The sequence below is a fragment of the Artibeus jamaicensis genome, unplaced genomic scaffold (assembly GCF_021234435.1).
Source record: "Artibeus jamaicensis isolate MK-2021 breed Jamaican fruit bat unplaced genomic scaffold, CSHL_Jam_final scaffold_537, whole genome shotgun sequence".
Classification (NCBI taxonomy): Eukaryota; Metazoa; Chordata; class Mammalia; order Chiroptera; family Phyllostomidae; genus Artibeus; species Artibeus jamaicensis.
In genome coordinates this window covers 40,947,220-40,963,511 of record NW_026522047.1, presented here as the reverse complement: position 1 = coordinate 40,963,511, position 16,292 = coordinate 40,947,220, and the positions used below count along the sequence as shown (strand labels likewise).

At 43.2% G+C, this 16,292-nt stretch overlaps 1 protein-coding gene and 1 non-coding gene across 7 annotated transcripts in view; both read left to right on the top strand.

The window, feature by feature from the left end:
- The first annotated feature begins 2,244 nt into the window (after window positions 1-2,244).
- On the top strand, window positions 2,245-2,351 carry LOC128626405 (U6 spliceosomal RNA). Its single transcript, XR_008390349.1, has one exon. It is a non-coding gene; the product is annotated as a U6 spliceosomal RNA (small nuclear RNA).
- A 3,664-nt stretch (window positions 2,352-6,015) lies between these two features.
- The window catches only part of LOC119063731 (zinc finger protein 763-like), a 19,954-nt gene continuing 9,677 nt past the window's right edge, over window positions 6,016-16,292 (top strand). For 4 of the 6 annotated variants that reach the window (XR_008390271.1, XR_008390269.1, XR_008390268.1 and 1 more), the window contains exons 1-3: window positions 6,016-6,194; window positions 14,142-14,268; window positions 15,508-15,697. Coding sequence is in view for 1 of the 6 variants with exons in the window: in XM_053658370.1 (XP_053514345.1) it covers window positions 6,192-6,194; window positions 14,142-14,268; window positions 14,687-14,805 (249 nt within the window). In the remaining 5 variants the exon portion in view is untranslated. The other 2 variants (XM_053658370.1, XR_008390272.1) reach the window with 2 other exon arrangements.

The window sequence follows — 16,292 nt, the reverse complement described above, 5'->3', positions numbered from 1 at the left end:
GGAAGATGTGTGGGGTTTGGAAGGCAGATGTGAAGAAGCCATGACCCTCAGATGTTCTGTACTGTCAGCAGACAGAGATGTGGGAACCCAGTGGGCCTGACTTACAGTGCATTCTTCTCATTTCTGGCTCTGCCCAGCTGGAACTGTTGCAACCAAACACACGTTTGGTGTTACTTCCCCCTGAAGCAACAGATCCTGTGCACAAACTTCCCATCACAGATATGTGGGGGTGTGAGGTTCACACAGATCCTTGCATTTTCCCATAGCTCTTTGGTTTTTTGTCAGGCTTCTTTCTCAAATGACCACTCTCAGTGATCTTTTCTCATTTTCAAACCCCCTTCTTTATTTTTGCTAATATGATTTCTGCAGGAAGTATCTTGTTCTTCTAACAGAAAGCCTGTTTCCTGCCTCCACCTGACACTGTTAACACCGTAGGTGCAGATGCTAGACACTTGCCTTCCTTACGCTGTTGAGAGACTGCGTCCCTTTTTCTGGAGACTTCCAGGGTTGAAATAAATATTTGTGAACATATTTGGTAGTTTTTGTGTTTTCTTTTACAGCTGAATTTTCTCTAAATGATAAGCCCAGTTTGTCTAATTACTTTCCATAGTTATTTATGGCTACCAATTTTTTCATTTTTTTATATGTGATTCAAAACAACGTGCATTTTTGTCAAATATAGTTTTCAACATTGTTTCTTATGAAACTATTATTACCTAGGTTTTCAAATCAGCTGCATGCTAACAATATTAGATTATATTAAAACATAAAATGTTTTATATAAACCATCATATTTTATGTTTCATCAACTAAGGAGATATGTAAAAATGTCACATTCTAGATGATTAACTTTCTCTTGTAATTGTGTCAATTATTTTATATCTAAGATTGATATTACCAATTTAGATAACTCATCACCATACCACATTGAAAAATAAACTATCTCAAATTATTTCAGTGAACACAGAAAATGTGTTTTACACTATTCAACATTCATCCATGACAAATTTATTAGGAGTCAAGGAATAGATGAGAACTCACAACTTGTTGAAGGGCATCGTTAAAGGTAATGTTTGTGAAAGGACACATATGTAGGTGGCTAAAGTTCACTTGTTCAACAAAATTGTATACAAATAGGAATACTCAGTACTTAAATTCCCTCATTGGTAGACTAGATAGCCTAGCCAGTGTCATGAGAAATAGGTGTGAGTTTATAAAGGGAAAAAAAGGTCACGTTTAAAAAAAACATTGTATTTATTTTTAGAGAAAGGGAGGGAGAGAAACATCAATGTGTGGTTGATGCATCTCACACCCCCCACTGGGGATCTGGCCCACAACCCTGGCGTGTGCCCTGACTGGGAATTGAACCAGTGACCCTTTGGTTCACAGGTCAGCACTCAATCCACTGAGCCACACCAGCCAGGCAAAGGTCACATTTTTTTCAGAGTTGCCACAATTGTGTATATAAAACCTCAAAACTATATGTGGGTAACCATAGAGAAATGGTTATTAACAGCTTCTTAGGATTATTTCTTTCTAGTTTAATACAAAGTGGAAACTTTGTTACCTTAAACTACATGCTTTTCACATTAAAACGTTTTCTTGGGTCATGAGTCTTACCAGGAGCTTCTTCCTTGTCCCAGGACAGGAAAGCAGCTCTTCTGAGAATCCCTACCCCACCGGCAGGTTGTCCTGGGTAACCTACAGATGAAGGAAACAGAGTAAAGTGTTTACAAAATGAGATTTGGCAATGACTTCTTCAATATCACAGCAAAAGCACAAGCAATGCAAGGAAAAGTTTAGAAATTGGACTTCAGTAAAATTTAAATGTGCATCAAAGGATGGCATCAAGAGGGTGAAATGACATCTCCCAGACTGAACATACTAGTAAAGTCTATAGTTGATAAGGTTTTATTATTCAGAATACCTAAATAACCCTTTCATCTCAACAAAAGTGCAAACAACCCAGTTAAAAAACTGGGCAAAGGACTTGAATAGATATTTCTCCAAAGATGAAATACAAGTGGCAATAAACACATGAGAAGATTCTCACCACTAATCGGCAGGGAAAGGCACATTAAACCCGCAAGGTGATGCTCTTCTACCCATTAAGATGGCTAGAAAAAAACAGTAAAAAAGATGTGGAGAAACAGAAACCCTTGCCCACTTCCAGTGGGAATGTGAAATGGTGCTGTGGGAACGAGCCAGTGGTTCCTCCTAAAGTTAAACATAGAATTGCCAGAGGTGCTCGCTTTGGCAGCACATATACTAAAATTGGAACGATACAGAGAAGATTAGCATGGCTCCTGCACAAGGATGACATGCAAATTCGTGAAGCGTTCCATATTTTTAAGGACTTGAACAAACACTTCTCCAAGGAGGACATACAGAATATCCAGAGACACATGAAGAGATGCTCAATATCGTTAGCTATCAGAGGGATGCAAATTAAAACCACAATGAGATACCACTTTACACCAGTCAGGATGGCTATCATAAACAAAGCAACAAACAACAAATGTTGGAGAGGTTGTGGGGAAAAGGGGTCCTTAGTTCACTGTTGGTGGGATTGCAGACTGGTACAACCATTATGGAAAACAGTATGGAATTTTCTCAGAAAAATAAAAATCGACCTGCCTTTTGACCCAGCAATTCCACTGCTAGGATTATATCCTAAGAATCCTAAAACATCAATATCAAAGAACCTATGCACCACAATGTTCATAGCAGCACAATTTACAATAGCCAAGAGTTGGAAGCAACCTAGGTGCCCATCAGTAAATGAATGGATCAAAAAATTGTGGTACATATACACAATGGAATTCTATGCTGCAGAGAGAAAGAAGGAGCTGCTACCTTTTGCAACAACATGGATGGAACTGGAAAGCATTATGCTGAGTGAAATAGGCCAGGTGCTGAAAGACAAATACCATATGATCTCACCTTTAACAGGAAGCTAAACAACAAAACAAACAAGCAAGCAGAAAAAAAAAAACAAAGACACTGAAATAGAGAACAAGGGGACAGTGACCAGAGGGGAGAAGGAAGGGAAGTTAAGGGGAAAAAGGGGGAGGGATTTGGAGGAACAAATAGGAAGGACACAGGGATGAGAACTAAGGGGGGTGGAAATGGGAGGGAGGTGGGGAGCAAGGGGCGGGGGAGGCTGGGATGGGAAAAATAGACAAAAAACTGTACTTGAAAAATAACTAAATAAAATTAATTTAAAAATAAAATAAAATAAAAAGAAAAAAAAAAGAATGACAGAGGACTCTGCTGTTTCCCTCCCACCTGTATTGAAACAGATGCTCAAATAGGTCATGTGAATGTGCTTTGTAACACTATTCAAAATAGCCAAAAAGTGGACATGTCCATCAATGGGATGAATGTTCCCGAACAGCTAATTTGTCCACCTGGCACTAGCAGAGCCAAACACTGAACACCACAAGAATTGCAGGGGGGAAAGACTGGCTGTTTTTATTATGAAAGGTGCCACCCAGAACACAAAGCTCATGCTCAAAGGCCTTAAGTCCTTGAATTTTCACAGAGAAGGGGTTTTATAGCGCCAAATCACCAGTCATAATAAGTGAGGGGTTTGGGGTCCTGGGTCTTGTTGATTGGCTGAGTGAGGCAAGGACAGTACATCATCATTTTAGATCTTCAGGTCAACATCAGTGTCCCTCAGTCTGGTTTAATGGGAACTTGGCCAGCGGTCATTCGGCTCAGGAGCTGAAACACAATTTAGGCCATGACTTTATCTTTGACTTAACAGAAACCCAAACTTTATGACGTTTAGTGAAGGCATGGCCGTTGTTTCTGGCTGCCTTAGGAGGTTAATGAGTAGTAAGGGCAAGGGCTAAGGCTTATAGGGCATGCTGGGAAGAAAGTGAATAGAGAGGGCTGGGGCTATCTATTAAATCAAAATTATACATTAAATCAAGACCCTTGGTTTCAGTAAGCGGTTTGCTTTGTGTGCTGAAAAACATCTCAACACATGTTACTCAGTTATCTTGATGTGCAGGGTTAAGAAGCTATACACCTTGTGACTTTTACTCATTGTATGCTATTATTATTTATGTTGTCTTGACTATTTACTTTTAAATATTTTATTTATTTTTAGAGAGGGGGGGAAGGGAGGGAGAAAGGGAGGGAGGGAAACATCAATGTGAGAGAGAAACACTGATCAGTTGCTTAATGTATATGCCCAGGGACCCAACCTGCAACCAAGTCATGGGCCCTGTCCAGGGATCGAACTGGTGAACCAGTTGTCAGGGCTTATTCATACTTTTAAGTATAAAACTCGGTGGCTTTTTTCCTCTTTTAATACTTACCTGAGGATATATTTATTAATTTTAAAGAAGAAGGAAGAGGGGGAGAGAGGGAGAGAAAGGGAGAGAGAGAGAGAGACATTGGTCGGTTGCCACCCCCCCTCCCCCGCTCCCCTAACGAACCCTAACTGGGGATGGAACCCACAACCTAGGAATGTGTCCTGAGCTCGAATCAAGCCCGCAGCTTTTTGGCGTACAGGAGTATTCTCTAATCAACTGAGCCACATGGCTAGGGCAACTCAGTGGCTTTTTGTATATTCACAAAGCTGAGCAACACCACTACACTATCTGAATAAGGAAATTTAAACAACATCGACTAGGTGTTTCACCACCAAAAACGATTTATTCTGGAAAAAAAATTTGCAATGCAGTGCACAGACATAGCAGGCCACATGCAGGCCACACTGAACTCTGTGCTACGTTAGAGAGGTATTTATAGAGGAGAAAAAGGAAGCTAAAGGGCAGTTACAACCATAGATAGAGCTTCATTTTAAGCAGAGTTCTCTTTGCAGTTTTGGCTGTGCCATTGTGTGTGAGAACGTGTGAGACCTCCTCCCCTGTGCCGTCTCCTGGATGATCCCCTCCACGGATCCTCCCAACTGATCATGTTCACTTAAAGTCTGTCAGTCTTGCGCTGGCTGGTGTGGCTCAGTTGGTTGGATTGCCTTTTTGTAAACTTAAAGGTGGTGGGTTTGATTTCCTCAGGGCACATACCTGGGTTGTGCCGGTCCAGGTGCGCAGGAAAGGCAGCCAGTCAATGATTCTCATGATTCTCTCTTGCACGGATATTTCTCTCCCTTCCTCCATAGAAGTAGTGAAAGAATGTAAAAAATAAAGTCTGCTGATCATCCAAATACTATCCTTTACATTTCAAAATTCACGGGGACTAAAATCCTGATCGGACCAAATTTCCTTTGCAGTGTAGAATGCACACCGGAGAATTCCAACATTGCACACCTGTGGTTGTACTGCGACTAGGCCTGTAAGTCAGCTGGGTCCATAGGTGTCCACTGTCAGTGGAGATAAAGTACCTGGAGCTACGGGTTGCTGACCTCAGCCCCTTGTAGGGACAGGGCCTCCCGGTGTCAAAGGTTACAAGCAAAAGCCTATCTTGCCCACGGTCCCATCTAAACAAAGGGGACAAATTTGGCCTCGTCGCTATGGCGATCATTGACCCTGGAGATCACAAGGCCTTCAGTCGGGACCTGCCCCTGCTCCTGACAAGAAAACAGGCACGAGGAAACTGAGTCCGGTCCAGGAGGACAAGGTGGTGCCCCTAAGCTGCGGACGGACGAGGGGTCCGCCTGGGTAGGAGCGGGTTCGGCTCACAGACCCTGTCGAGCGCCGAAGGACGCAGCTCTGCAAAGGAAGGCCTGAGGCCCACAACCCATATTTCTGCTGAGTTTAGCCACGTGATCCCGCCTCCGCCCATTACAGTGACTCTGTCCAATGAGGGAAGGTGGAGGCGTGGCCTAGAGAGAAGATTGGGAATATAGAGGCGTGGCCGAAGAACTGCCAAAACTAGGCTAGGGAAGAAGGTTTCTCAAACACTGTCCAATCGTGGCCTGGTGGCGTGATAGTAGTTATATCCAATCAGTATCCTTAAAAAGGAACAGCTTGGAGTTCCGTCCAGTCAAGTCCCGGGTGCCTGCAGCATTGTCCAATCTGTGGGGGGCGGGGGTACTGGGCATTCATCGCCGTTAGAGGCTGGCGCTTTGGCACCCGTCGTTGACATCTCTCTCCGCCGGCGGAGGCGCTCTTGCGTTTCTGTCCGGAGCGATCCTGGGTGTCCTGTCTCTCGCACCTTCCGGGGCTGCGGAGCTGCGGGGAAGACGACGACCCGAGAACTAGCCGCGCGGGGGCGAGATGGTGAGGGCGAGGAGCGGGCCAAGACCAGGCTGGGTTGGTTCGCAGAGGTCGGATCCGCCTGGAAAAGGCGCGTGGTCCGTGTCTCCGCGCCCCCCTTCCCTCCCGACCTGAGTTTCCTTTCTCGGTTTCGGGGTGGGTCCGAGGAAGGACCAGAGGACCACCATCGCTAGTGGTCAGGGGCTGAGGGCGGGGTGGACGAGGAGTGGGAGGAATTGATCTGACTCTGACAGATACCATCAAATCCGGACTTGCTTCAAAGACTGCTGTTGTAGGGACAAGGCTTGGGTCTCAGAGCTGTGCCCGCGTCACAAATCAGAAGCGGGCTTTTCTGTGGCAGGAGGATGAGCAGAAGGAGGTGTGACAGCCGCCGTCTCTCTGGTCAGCGAATTCTCAGCTCAGGTCAGCGGGGCCTTGTCCATTTCTCAGTGCTTGTTCCGGTGGGGACAATGGCTGGACTTGTCGGGAGGACAGAAGTCTAGTAAATCTTGGATGGGAAATTGTGATCATCTGGTCAAGCCTGTGAGATTTCAAAAATCTAAGCTTTGTAAGGAGAGATTTTCGTTCAAAAGAATTACCTCTCCGGATGGGGAGAAGGGCACGGGCACCGGGACTGAGCAGTAGGGGGCGCTCTCAGACCATGCCATCTTCAAGTATCACGAGAGTTAGACTTCATGAGTTTTGCTTTTATCGAGGGGAGTCGACAAAAGGTGGAAGGACCAGGTATGGTTGGGATGGCAGATCATCATCCCAGTTTGTTTTCAGGAGGGAATGTTTGTGGGCTAAGAAAGCTGAGGACAGACCTACGTCCAGGGCCTGGGTTTAGGAGAGAAGGCGAACTAAAGTCTGGCCAACAAGCATTTGTTCTGTGTGGACGAACAGTACAGCCAATTTAGGACTCAGAGAATTGGGATGTGGGATGTTTGCCTCTGGCTTTGTCATAGGTAAACATAGGAGACATCTGAGTCTTATCAAGTCAATGATTCTTGCAGCGTGCCCTTTTCTAGAACAAATGGTTGCAGTGGTTCCTTTCACCTTCCAGGCATGTTTCCAGGAGAACAGGATCAGGGAGGATTCAGCATTGTCACCTGACACCTATGAGCAGCCTCCTCTGTGTCCAGTTCAGCACCAAGAGCTTTCCCTTATTGCAGCCTCAGGTTTCAGCAGATGTGAAATGATCGAATCCCTTTTGCCTTGTTTCTTCATGTTTGTGAAGGTAGTTGTGTCTCAGGTCTTTTGTCCTGCCAACTCATGTTATTCCAGCACTTAACTAGAGATGTCTCTGGGGAAGAATATCTCAAATACAGAAAATGGCCTCTTTTATTAGAATTGCGGAGAAAGTGCACACAGTTTCAGACCTTCATGCAAGGTCAGCGGAGATATAGATTTAAAAGATTCATAAAAATCGTAGTGACCCTTCCATTCATGGTGCAGTTTGTGAGACCCAGTGTGATCATATTCCACTTCCTGTGAATAGCTGATGTCAAAGATTAATGCAAATTTCGTGAATTGTGACCTATGATGGTTGGTTTCACATCATCCACAGAGGTCCTGGAGTTAAGTGTAATTTGTGCAAACTGGGTAAGACTGAAGATCGGCCTTAGAGAGTGAACCTTTGGATTTTACGGCTGGAGGGAAGCTGATGAATTTGAGTTAATTTGGGTCAGATCTTATGCTTACCTCCTTGGTGAGAGTTGAGGCCTTAGAGGGGGACATTGTTCCCACACTCAGGAGGGAAAGCTGGATGTGTGGGGATCCAGAGTTAGGTTTTTCAGGGGGCTCAGGGTCCCCTTACTCCTTCCTTGGGTGGGTCCACCCTGGACTACTTGTCAGCAGGGTGAGTCTGGCCCCCAGCTCAGAAAGTCCTTGACCTTCTGACTTGGGTTCCCTTTTGTGCTGTGGGATGGAGGCTGGAAATCTGAGCTGGCTCACACTGGGCCACTCTTCCCTTTTTTTTTCCTGAAAAGGATAGAAATTTCTATTAAGGTGACTTTGGGATCACCATTTTCACTCTGTATTGAAAGGAAACCAGGGAACTTCCAGAAACTTTAATCTGCTCTAGAAATACAACCCAGGGCTTCCAGTTCCATCTCTGGGTCCTTGTTGCCACTCACCCAGTCCTTGACAATTTGCGACTGAGGCAGGCGGGGCATCCAGGCATCTGGGGAGAAGGAGACTCACTAAGTGGTATCTTTTAATGTGCCAATTTCTTCCTGTCTCTATACATGGGACTGAAATTGTTTTTTGAAAAAATAAAATTTTAATTACAGTTTATATATATTTTTTTGTATTACTTTTGTATTATTTTCACCATAGTAGTTAGACAATCATAGTTTACAAACTGTTCCCCTAATATTTCTACTACCCACCTGGCACCATACATAGTTATTACAATATTATTGACTGTGTACCTTATGCTGCTCTATATATCCCACAATTTCATTCCCTCCACCTTTTTCCCTCAATCCCTGTCCCCTCTCCTCTGGCAAACATCAGTCTGTTCTTTGTATTTATGAGTCTGTTTCTGTTTTGTTTGTTCATTTATATTGTTCTTTAGACTCCAAATGTAAGTGAATTCATGTGGTATTTGTCTTTCTCTTACTGACTTATTCACTTAGCATAATATCCTCTAGGTCCATCTATGCTGTTGCACATGGTAAGATTTTATTCTTTTTTATGGTTGAGTAATATTCTGTTTTATATATATATATGTACTATAGCTTTTTTATCCACTCCTATTGATGGGTCCTTGAGTTACTTGCATAGCTTGGCTATTGTAAATAATGCTGCAGTGAACAGAGGGGTACATCAGTATTTGTTTTTAAGGCCTTTCAGTGTTTGCTTTTAGAGCCTTACAGCTGATTGGATGAGGCCCACGCACATTGTCCAGAGTCTGAACTTAGTCCCCTGAACTTAGTTAGAGTCAACTGATTGGAGACGTTAACTGCATCTACAAAATACTTTCACAGCAGCTCTGTGATTAGTGTTTAATTGAACTGGGTACAATAACTCGGCCATGTCGATGCATAAAACTAACCATCACATTTTCTCTGGGTTGAGAGCTGAAGATCTGCTGAGGTTTCTAGAAGCAGAGGCCTCTTTTCCAGTAGGATTTTGTTCTTTTTTAATGGTTGAGTAATATTCCATTGTGTGTGTGTGTGTGTGTGTGTGTGTGTGTATTGCAGCTTTTTTATTCACTAGTCTAGTGACTGGCACTTGCCTTGCATCCATAGCTTAGCTATTGTAAATCGCACTGCGGTGAACACAGGGGTGCATATATTCTCTTGAATGTGTGTTTTGGGTTCCTTTGGATATATCCCCAGAAGTGGAATTAATGGGCTCTAAGGCATTTCATTTTTAAGTTTCAAGGAACTTTCACGCTTTTTTCCACCTTGGCTGCACCAGTCTGCATTCTCACCAACAGTGTACAGAGGTTCCCCTTCTCTGCACATCCTCACCAGCGCTTGTTTCTTATGGATTTACTGATGACGGCCTTTCTGACAGGGGTGAGGTGACATCTCCTTGTGGTTTTAATTTGCATTTATCTGATGACATTGGGCGTCTTTTCATGTCTGTTGGTCATCTGTATGTCCTCTTGTGGAGAACTGTCTATTTAGATCCTTTGCCCATTTTTAAATTGGATTATTTGCTCTTTTTGGTGTTAAGTTATGTGAGTTCTCTATAAACTTTGGATATTAACCCCTTATCAGATGTATTATTGGTGATGAAATTAATTTTCGAATGTTATACTTTAACCAGCACCCCTGCTATGATGAGTTATAAATTTAATGATTTGTCTGTAGGGTGGGGGGATTTCTAAGTACTAAACCTTATTATCTAATATTAGTCAAATTTAGTGTTTTCACTTTGTAAATCTTTTCCCACTCTCTTGTTTATGTGGCCACGCTGACTTGGCCTTCACAGGTGCGCAACTGTGTATACGCCCATCCTTTCCTTCTTGTTCCAGATGTCAGAGGGAACAGTTGTAACGTCACGTGGGATGTTGGCTCTGGGCTTTGTGTAGACGCCTTTTCTTTCTGACTGAGTGTGTTCCCTTCTTGTCTTTAAGTTGTGTTGTCATCCATGAGCAGTGTGACATGAGGCCAGCATGTCCTCAGCCTCTATGAACTGGAAGCCTATAGTTTGTGTGTCTTTTTTTTTCCCCGTTTTTTTTTCTATCAATGAGATAAATTATAATTATCAAACAATTCATATTTAGTCCATCTTGCCTTTCTGGAATAAAATGAACTTGGTTTTGAGTTATGCTTTTTATACATTTACATATTAGATGCCTTTTTTTTTTTTTAAATAAGCCCTGTTTTCCACCACAGGCTTTTGCTTTTTTTTTTTTTTTAATTTTATTTATTTATCTTTACAGGGGAAGGGGGGAAGGAGAGAGGGAGAGAAACATCAATGTATGGTTGCCTTCGTGCGTCCCCTGCTGGGAACTGGCCTGCAGGGAACCTGCCTGCAACCCAGGCATGTGCCCTGACTGGGAATTGAACCGCGATTATCTGGCTCGCAGGCCCGCGCTCAATCCACTGAGCTACACCAGCCAGGTCTAGATGCCTTTTTAAAAGCCTTTTGCCTTTATAGTTGTGAACGTTGGTGCCTTTGAATATGTTTTGAATTGTTCCTTTCTGGCCTTGGTAATACTCTTTTTTTTTTTCTACAATTCAGAATCACTGATTTTTAATATTTGATACCTGGCTTAGGAACCATTTGAGAATCACATTTGGTGTGTGGGGACGGTGAGATCAGCTGGTTTTTCTTTAATGACCATGGATGTTTTCAGATGTTCTCTTTTTTGCATCATTTCCAAAAATTTCCTAATTTTTGGAAATTAGGTGTGTTTCCTAATTTCCAAATTTCTGTTTTCTAATTTCTCACTTATCCCATTACATCTGATATAAAAAAAACCTCTTCCCACAAGTGGTTTGTAAAATCTCCTCAAGGTGCTTAATCTCTGAAACATCTGAAATTTTGCTCCACTTCCGTACTTCATTTGCTCAAGTTCTGTTGTATTTAAATTAAAATGCCATTAAGTTTAGATGGGTATACAGTGTGGAGCCCAAATAGGGTTACAGTTGTCCTTATGGAAAATAAGAAATTAATATATAATGATACAAGAATAATCCCTGTGTTTTGTGTACTCACAACTGTAAACCTACTTTTGCCCCATCCAGTATTTTTAGTTTGTCTGACTTTTTTTAACAACAGCTGTATATGAGATATGGTTTATATACTGTAAAGCCTACCTGTTTAAAGTATAAAAGTCAGTGGTATCTGGTGTATGTACAGAATCATGCAACTGCCCCCATAATAGACTTTTTTTCACTCCTAAAAGAAAACTTGTGTCTCCTGGCTGTCACCCTCAGTCACGTGCCCCACACCCAAAGCCTGGTTGCTGGCGGTTGATTCAGCCACTTTCTGACTCTGCAGATTTGCTTCTTCTGTACATTTCATATAGATCAGCAGTCCCCAACCTTTTTGGCACGAGGGACCATTTCCGTGGAAAACAGTTTTTCCACAGACCAGGGGTGGGGGGTTGGTTCGGGATGATTTAAGTGCATTACAGTCAAGCTTACCTCCTTCTGTGTGGCCTGGTTTCTGATAGGCCCGGACCAGTACTGGTCCGAGGCCCAGAGGTTGGGGACCCCTGATGTAAGTGATTTTTTTAAAAAATATTTTATTATTTATTTATCTTTAGAGGGGAAGGGGGGGAAGGAGAGAGGGAGAGAAACATCAATGTATGGTTGCCTTTTTTGTGCGTCCCCTGCTGGGAACTGGCCTGCAGGGAACCAGCCTGCAACCCAGGCATGTGCCCTGACTGGGAATCGAACCGCGATTGTCTGGTTCGCAGGCCCGCGCTCAATCCACTGAGCTACACCAGCCAGGGTAAGTGATTTAATACCATGTGTGTTCTTCGTGAAGCCTGGTAGTGTGTTTAAGGTTTATTGATTTTGTGCTATGGATCATCTATACTTTACTTCTTTATTGCCAGTGATGTTCCATTGCATGAATAGTCTACATTTTGCTTTCCATTTCAGTTCATGGATTTTTGAGTTGTTTCCGCTTTGGAGCTATTTTGAATCATTCTACTGTAAATATGTATATACAGTCATATGCCACTTAGTGATGGATACATTCTGAGAAATGCATCCATAGGTGATTTTGTCTGTGTGCGAACATCACAGAGTGCACTTACACCAACCTAGATGGTGTAGCCTGCTGCACACCCAGGCCATAGGCCTGACATCATGTTACCGTACAAAACAATGTGAGATTTAACTAAGCACACAAAAAATGCTGCAATAAAGAGACATGGTAAGCCTGAGATGTAGGAGGCTGTTGCACAGTAACACAGCACCCTGCTTTTACAGCTTCTTATGTAAGTAGAAAAAGTACAGTCTAGCCCTGGCTGGTGTAGCTTGATGGCTTGAGCACGGGCTGTAAACCAAAGAGTCACTGGTTCAGTTCCCAGTCAGAGCACATGCCTGGGTTGCAGGCCAGGTCCCCAGTGGGGGCCATGTGAGAGGTTTTGTTTCTCTCCCTCTCCTTTTCCTTCCCTTTCCCTCTTTCTCAAAACTAAAATAAATAAAACCTTAAAAAAAGATTCTTAAAAAAAGTATAGTCTAACATAACAAAAAGTATACTTGTTAGGCAACGTGTTTCCCATTACTTAACGTAGCCAGTGCAGTCTCATGAAGCTAGCTGAGCATTAATTCATCTCTGGATGAGTGGATCCCTGTCATCTAAAAGGAATGTTCCTACATAGAGAAGTGGGCCTGTTAAGTTGTTTACCGCTTTGCATTATACAGTGTAACAAGCATGTGCCACCTGGCTGCCAGTCACGTGTGTTAGCATTTGCCTTTTCACTCTACAAATCACACCCACGTCCCCCTTTTGCCACAGAGACATGCCGGCCCTGCTGCCAAAGACTCTGCTTCTGTCCGTAAGTTTCCTTTACAAACTCGGTTTAATGCTGGCGTTGTCAGCCTCTGTCCTTGGTCTCTTGGCACTGTGGGAATACATAAATGACATGGTCCTTTGTTCTTGTTGTCAAGTGATACATAAATCATTGTAGGTGCTGTACGTGTACGTGACTGGTGGCCCAGTAGGGTTGTTTATAGCAGCATCACTGCAGGCATTGAATTTTTAAAAATAATAGTTTGTTCTTTACTGGTATGATGTCATCCAATGTTGCTCTAAACTGTGCGTATGGTAGTTTTTTCTCTCTATTAAAGTTGCCTTTGGCTTATTACCATTAGGTCTCTCTGGGATTCTTCTTTGCGGGACCATTTTTCTCAAATTCGGGCACTCAGTGGTTTATTTGAGAGGCCCTGCTGGCTTGAAAATTCCTTCAGGGACCAGGTTCTCCTCTCACCCAGCAGGTGCGCCAGTCCCCGGCCCTGGCCTGTACCTATGCCCACAGGGTCCGCCTCATGCTGGGAGGGGTTGGGTCTCTGTCTCTGTCTGATGTGAGGGGACTAGACCAGGCTTCTCAGCACTCTCAAATTCCAAAGTGAGAGCCGTTTAGATCAAGCAGCACTGGAAATCTGTGTTGGTGAATTTCTGACATTTGGGAGTTATTGACAAAGAAAGAACTTTTGAGCAAGCCAAGTATTTGGTTCCACATTATCTGAATGATGATTTCATTTTTAGTCTTTAACATACTCAGAATCTGCTTTATCTCATTAAAAATCACTTTTTTAAAATTAAATGTGAGTAAGTTTATATCACTTGTTCTTGCACTTGGATTTTAAGTTCCAAGCTCTTACCACTGTTGAGTGTCCTGCGTTTGGTTTGCTTGCTCACTGTCATTTCCCAAAAGAGCATGAGCTCGGCACTTCTAGAAATTGAGTTTCATTCTTTGTTGGCCTCCCCCATACTCCCCCACGTGCTGGTAAAGTGGTGCCTTGTTGAAACAGAATATGTGGGATGTTTCAGGACACTGTGGTCTTTGCGGATGTGGCTGTGAACTTCACTCAGGAGGAGTGGGCTTTGCTGGATGGTGCTCAGAGGAAGCTCTACAGAGAAGTGATGCTGGAGACCTTCAGGAACTTGGCCACCGTGGGTAAGGATGGCTTCATCCCTCACTGCCTTTTATAGAAAAAGCATTTCTTACAGTTGTCCTTATTTATTGGATCCAAGGAAGGGCAAGATGTCAAAAAAACCAAACCAAACCAGAAACCCTGGATGCAATCCAAGCCTTCATGGAACCCATCTAGAGTCTGTGTTTTTCATGATAACACAGTTTTATGTATTAAGTTGACTTTTTATTTCTTTTAAATAAAAGACTGAGGTTCCCTGGGTTTTTATAAGTGTGAGCATGGATTTCCGGTTTGCTCTAGGGCAGTGAGAACAGCTTACAGTTTTCACCCCTGAGACAGTTCCGCAGTAATTAATATAAATTCAGCATGGTCACGCTACAGTGCAATCCACACTACACATCGTCACTGGCCATGGAGCCCAACTCTGGGTCCTTCTCACAGGTTATTTGTTGCCTTCCATCCTCCATCCTGCGGACCTTTTCTCGGAGCACAGGGCATCGGCCAGACACACCACCTGTTTTCTAATGGCAGCGGGGACTGTGAAGAAAGGCTTCACCTAGCGCTTCTGCGTCCGAGAACTCCAGAGAGCGACACCACAGGAGGAGTCGATTCTGGATAAGGGATTGATCTTTAGACAAACCCATTAGAAACACAACTCAGTCTGTGTTTGAGAAGGGTGACGTTTTATATTTACTGGCCTCCCTGTTGGACCTTTTATGCATGCTCACTCACGTGGGAAGACTCCCTGTATCTCCTCTTGTAAACGGAGCACTCGGTCATGAGCAGTTTGTCCTCCCAACTTCACGTATTTGATAATATTTATCTTTATTTGGTCTCTATCTTTTTCGTAGTATTTCTTAGTGACCAGGCTGCCATTTTGAGTCTTTTTTTTTTTTTTATTATTGCCAAAGATCTAAAAACCAAAGGTCCCTTCTTTGCAAATTTATTCTTCCTGCCCTGGCTGGCATGGCTCAGTTGGTTGGGCATTGCCCAGGAACCAAAAGGTTGCCGGCTCGATCCCAGGTTGGGGCGCGTGCAGGAGGCAGCCGGGTGGTGGGTCTCTCTCACAGCAATGTTTCCTTCTCTCTCTCTTCCCCTCTCTCGGATGAGAATAAAATAAACCTTAAAAAAAATTCATTCTTCCTCATAAAATTTGTTTACTCTTTTCTATCAGAATATGAAAATTAATTCACACGTTCTTATTTTATTTTCTTTATTTCACCATTTCCTTCCAAGGAAATTTAATTGAATTATCCTATCAGTTGTTACAGATTGTTTCACTCAAGTTAAAACCCGTGCCTCACGTCCTGGGCAGGATACTTTGGAGAATAAAATACCCAGTGAAGAGAAAATACTAAGGGTCACAAGAAATGATTCCTGGCCTGGTTTTAGAGGAAACTGTACAGACCATAACATTGCAGAGCAGCACCAGCCCCAGGAGAGGCATCTGAGGTGAGTGGCACAGTGGAATCGGTGCCTCAGCAGAGGGTTAGACCACCTTGGAGTTAAAGAAAAAGTATGAACCTAACTAAGCAGTAGCGTACTTGGGATTTTCATGTGACACTATTTTCATAAATGTGATGTAGATATTCAGTGTCTGAAACAGAGTCCAGATAGAAACGATGATGAGGAGCCCCCCCCCAGATGTAAGAAACAGTGAAAGTTGTGGCCCTGTTTTAGCTCAGCCAAAGCAGTAAGCTTGTTTCGTGATAGAACCATGTAGACAGTGCCAAAAATATACTCATGCATTAAAAATGGTAAGTATGTGGTTAAAACAATTATTAACACTTAATCATTAATGAAAAATCACTTAAAAAAACAAAAAACAAAGACACTTAAATAGAGAACAAGGGGATAGTGACCAGAGGGGAGAAGGAAGGGAAGTTAAGGGGGAAAAGGGGGAGGGATTTGGAGGAACAAATAGGAAGGACACAGGGACGAGAACTAAGGGGGGGTGGAAATGGGAGGGAGGTGGGGAGCAAGGGTGGGGGAGGCTGGGATGGGAAAAATAGACAAAAAACTGTACTTGAAAAATACCTAAATAAAA